General features: G+C 43.1%; 1 protein-coding gene across 1 annotated transcript; it reads left to right on the top strand.

Moving 5' to 3' along the window:
* The first annotated feature begins 206 nt into the window (after positions 1–206).
* LOC147427374 (uncharacterized) lies at positions 207–1528 on the top strand. Its single transcript, XM_086497235.1, has one exon. It carries the CDS (start codon positions 831–833, stop codon positions 1395–1397), a length of 567 nt encoding a protein of 188 aa, XP_086353361.1. The 5' UTR covers positions 207–830; the 3' UTR covers positions 1398–1528.
* The last annotated feature ends 3001 nt before the right edge of the window (positions 1529–4529 follow it).

Here is a 4529-nt window from a genome sequence, read left to right as displayed (position 1 = left end):
CAATCTCCACACGATTACCCCTAATAAGTTGGAAATAGATCCAGTATGTCTGACCAATTTTAAATCAAAAAATTGATCATTGATAAATGATTGAAAGGTTCATTAGTGGCTATAGAAGCTTGCTTTCATGGAAGTTATTTGTGGCAATAAGTAAACTAGAGGAGCGAAGCAAGGAAGCAACGCTCTCTCTCTCTCACTCACTCACTAGCAACCTCATCATGAAATCTTTGGCATCGACAATCCAAAGCTTTCGGCTTGCAATCACAATCTAAAGTGACAAGAGACTGTGTGTGTAGACAACAAAGAATCTGCGCCATTCAACACGGGCCAGAGCGCTCCAGAAGGAGTCTCTCTCTCTCTCTCTCTCTCTCTCTCTCTCTCTCTCTCTCTCGGCAGAGCCTGCGTCTAAACCTAAACTTTACACTACCCTTCCTGTCTCCCCATGGGTGAGGGTAGCCTTGTGGGGGGGGCGTTAACCCTCAGTCCCACCATGTCCAAGCCAAAGCCCTGCCACCTTGTCCTTGGTAGAGCCTGCGTTTCTGCAGATCGATAGAGCCTGCGTTTTCTACTCCCGACGGTTTCATTCTCCTGCTCGTGTTGCACGCCAAAGCCCCGCCACCTGGTCCTCAACAGAGCCTGCATTTTTTGCAGATCGGCAGAGCCTCCCCTGTCACCCGGTCCTCGTCTGCACACCCCCGTGGCCGTCGTGCTCTACACATCCCTTGCTCATCGCCAGTGGCTCTGCAAAAAAACCTCTTTTGGAACATGTTTACCTCAAAGTCATTTTGCCTAAGAGTTTGTTCACACTGTAGCTTCATTCACCTTCAAGCATGAATACCCCAAAGATCACCGCAAGGGTCCGGCCGAGCTTTGTGGTTGTCGTAGCGACTCCTAGCAAGCTCACTCAAATCAAACAGCTTCAAGCAGCCCTTGATCGGGTCATGGAGGAGAATCGTGACCTCAAATCTCGCCTTAGCAAGCTTGAGGCACACTTTGACTCAGTGGTTCATCTCGCCACTGACAAAGTAAAACAAGTCGAAGCAAAGGTAACTCAAGCCCAATCGGCCACCTTTGCCAAAGTACAGACTTGCATTACAACGAAGTTCCATGAACAAAGACTCCAAGAAGAAAACACCCTCAAGGTCCACATTGGTGGGCTCCCCTCGCCATGGTTCACTGCCGAGGACACTCTCGAAGAAGTGACCAACAAGTTCAACAACATCCTTCAACCAATTAAAATCAAACTTGAAATGGTTTCTTCGATCTCAACGACACACATAGGCAAGTGCCGGCTGAGCATTTCCTTCTCACTTTCAAGGACAAAGAGGATAAGATGCAATTGCTACATCAATCTCGACTCCTCAAAGGGACAAAGGTTTGGATCAATGAGGAGTTGACAACAAATCAACTAAATTTAAAAAAGAGTGAGCTCAAGAAGATGCACGAAGCCCGCAAGCAAGGTAAATGGGTAGTATATCAAGGTGGTAAAACCATCATCCAGGAGTTCCGAGCCCCCAAAAAGCCTCTACCCAACCCTCCTTAGGTCTTGTTTCCTTTTGCCTTTTTTACCCTGACGATTGGACCCTCAGTCCTTAATTGATATGTATCTAATGGCCTCACTTAGAAGCAACAAGTCGATGTAATGTTTTTGTGATGGTCCCATAGGTCATATCTTACCTCCCTGAACGATAAATCAATCTCTCTCTCTCTCTCTCTCTCTCTCTCTCTCTCTCTCTCTCTCTCTCCATGCGATTCAGTTCGACACTTTCTCTCTCTCAACGTCTCTCAGGTTGAGGGTACGACAAGGTCTCTCCCTTTGCGATCTATGTCACTCAGGCAGAGGGGTGAGGGGGGTGGACAAGATGGAGATGGGGAGAGCGAGTGCATCACGCAATATGGAGCTACATGGAGTTGAAGGTTTTGTCGGGAGAGAGGGGGGATCTCATTCAAATTAAGTGGTATGTTTTTAAGTAGGGGGTATCCATTAAAGTTTATCAAAAAAATTTGTGAATCAAGCGAGATGCAACATGTCGTGCAAAGTAGGGGAAAGCGCAGTAAAGGGTGCACCGACTCAACAAGGTTAAGAGTTGCCCATGGGGAGAGTCACAATGCTTGTGAGGGTGTCCTAGAGCTTGGAAATGGCAGGTGCAGAGCTAGTAGAGTCTTTTTTCCAACTAAACGAATAGTCGCTGCTTACAGTCTAATGTGTTGGCATGTGTGGTTACGAGGGTGATAAAGTGGTCATACATGCTATGGGTCCGATTTTGACTCTGTTGTAGCCCTTTTATAGAGTATTGGAATTGAAAAGCCCACCTAAGGGAGGGGATGGGATTGGAGGAATATAGTGGAGAAATGAATATAATAAATGACTAGCCAGTATAGGCAATCAAGAGAATGTACTTAATGTAAAAATAAATGAACTTGCTTAATTGATTACATTGGGGGGGGGGGGGGGGGGGGGGGGGGGAGGAGAGAGAGAGAGAGAGACTATAAGCTTTGGAAAGTGGTCATTTATAGGCTCAATGTAGAGATGTGAAATCAATGATTGGATAGATATGCATCACAAGTGGAAATGGAAAAGGTTATGTGAGCTACCACAAGTAGCATGTGGCTATCAAGTGTGTAACATGTGTTTAGAGAATGAGTAGCATATGTGAGGCTTATAGGTTCTATTGGAAAAATGTGACTATGCACATAAATAGTGCATGTTTGGCTTAAGGATTTTTCATCACCATGAGTGTAAGCTACACGCTTACCTCAACAAATGCCCCCATAAGTTGAAGCTTACACGATAGAGCATGGATTATAATCAAGGAGTTTATTATGGGCTACATAGAGTAACTACATCGGACTCATAACGATCAAATCTGATGCAAGAAAAATAGTGTAGGTCTTACCCGCAAACTATATGGTTTGGAGCAATGTCTGAATTCTTACGAATGCAAGTCGTCAATTTCTTTGAGAAACTTTGTTAGGTGCCTCATCTCCTATGCATTAATTCCATTGTTTTTGAAATCTAGAGGATTATGATGATTGTGCACATGTGAATGCATGTGGTTTGATCCGTGTTAAGTGCAATTTCATCATAGTAGCACATTTTGGATATTTGAATGATGATATTGGTGCTTAGGCCATGGGGTGGTCTTACCAATAGATAGTGGTAGTATATATAGTCCCTCACAAAATCTCAAGATTTATGCATGAGATACATAGCATAAGGGGTGTCACTGAGCTTTGATGACTCAAGTTATTACATGCATTACAATGATATCCAAAACCATAATGAAGGTAGTTGGAGCCATAGGGAAGATTTTCAAAATTTGGAATTGAAACACTCCAAAATCTTTTAGGTTTAATGCTTTGATGCCTTGAAGTGTTGCAGATGCTCTTGCTTGAATTCTTTGAAGTGCTTCAAGATGTGTTTTCTCTCCCTTTTGGAGTTAGGGCCTTAGTGATAAATATGCTCCAATAAAAGAAGGGCTAGCTATGAGGCCAAACGGTGTGGGAACTTGGCTTTTGTGTGAAGTCGTGGCTAAAGACAACCTTAATTGCTTGCTTGAAAACATCGTGAGAACAAGGGCTAAAGGGGGAACTCGTGTCGGTGGAGGTTTCCCTTTAATGCACGTGAGAGCAACAACTTACGGAGCCAAAGCTTTGCATGAAGCATGACCTATAGGGTCTTTGAAGTCCGGGAGCATGAGGCAAATGGTGCACATGTAGTATATAGCTACAAGAGCAACACGTCATCAGTGGGTTGGTGGGTAGCATAGACTAATAGCTCATTGAGGATCTGAGGCAGGGGCAAAGGATGAGGAAGAGGTAGTGAGGATCTCGCAAATCCATCAATGTGGGAGAATCTTGCAGGTTTGGGATGATTGTCAATGCCCTCACATACTTTAGTACCCCAACCTATTCCAATTTGGTATCAAAAGGTAGTAAATGTTTTTGTCTTTTTATGCCTTTTTTAGTCCATTGGTCACGTGCACACAAATATGATGATTTAGGCGGTATGCAAATGCTCATCTTGGTGTAGATTCATTGATTTAAGAAACACCAATTATTCGTGCAAATCCGTCGATTTAGGTAGCATGAGTGTAGATTCACTGATTTATAGGTAGCACATAACAAACTGTAGATTTGCTATTTTAAATAATATTAAGTGCAAATCCGCCAATTTAGGCAACACTGGTGTAGATTTTCCGATTTAGGCAACATAAACTTAAATTGCAGATTTATCGGTTTAGGTAGCACAAGTGCCAATTTACTGATTAGGCAGCACGCTCATGGGTGTCAATTCACCAATTTAGGCAAATCTACTCACAAAATCATGCTAGAGTGGCTGGCCACCACTATCCTTAGTATGATTTTGTTACCCGGGTATAAAATGGAAGATATTTGGATTTGGACTCATATTTGGAATTAAAAATGGATTTGGTATATGGTGATTTCCTGTCGTAACAGTATTTATAGAATAGGACTTGAGATTTATGAGAATTGATTTATTGAATGATGAGTGTGACCAATGATAT

The sequence above is a fragment of the Adiantum capillus-veneris genome, chromosome 23, assembly GCF_014529385.1.
Source record: "Adiantum capillus-veneris isolate H3 chromosome 23, ASM1452938v2, whole genome shotgun sequence".
NCBI lineage: Eukaryota > Viridiplantae > Streptophyta > Polypodiopsida > Polypodiales > Pteridaceae > Adiantum > Adiantum capillus-veneris.
The sequence above is the reverse complement of the archived record's forward strand: the minus strand, read 5'-3'. Positions and strand labels throughout refer to the sequence as shown.

Excerpts from the sequence above, each read along its gene's own strand:
- LOC147427374 (XM_086497235.1), top strand. The coding sequence starts at position 831 with ATGAATACCCCAAAGATCACCGCAAGGGTCCGGCCGAGCTTTGTGGTT.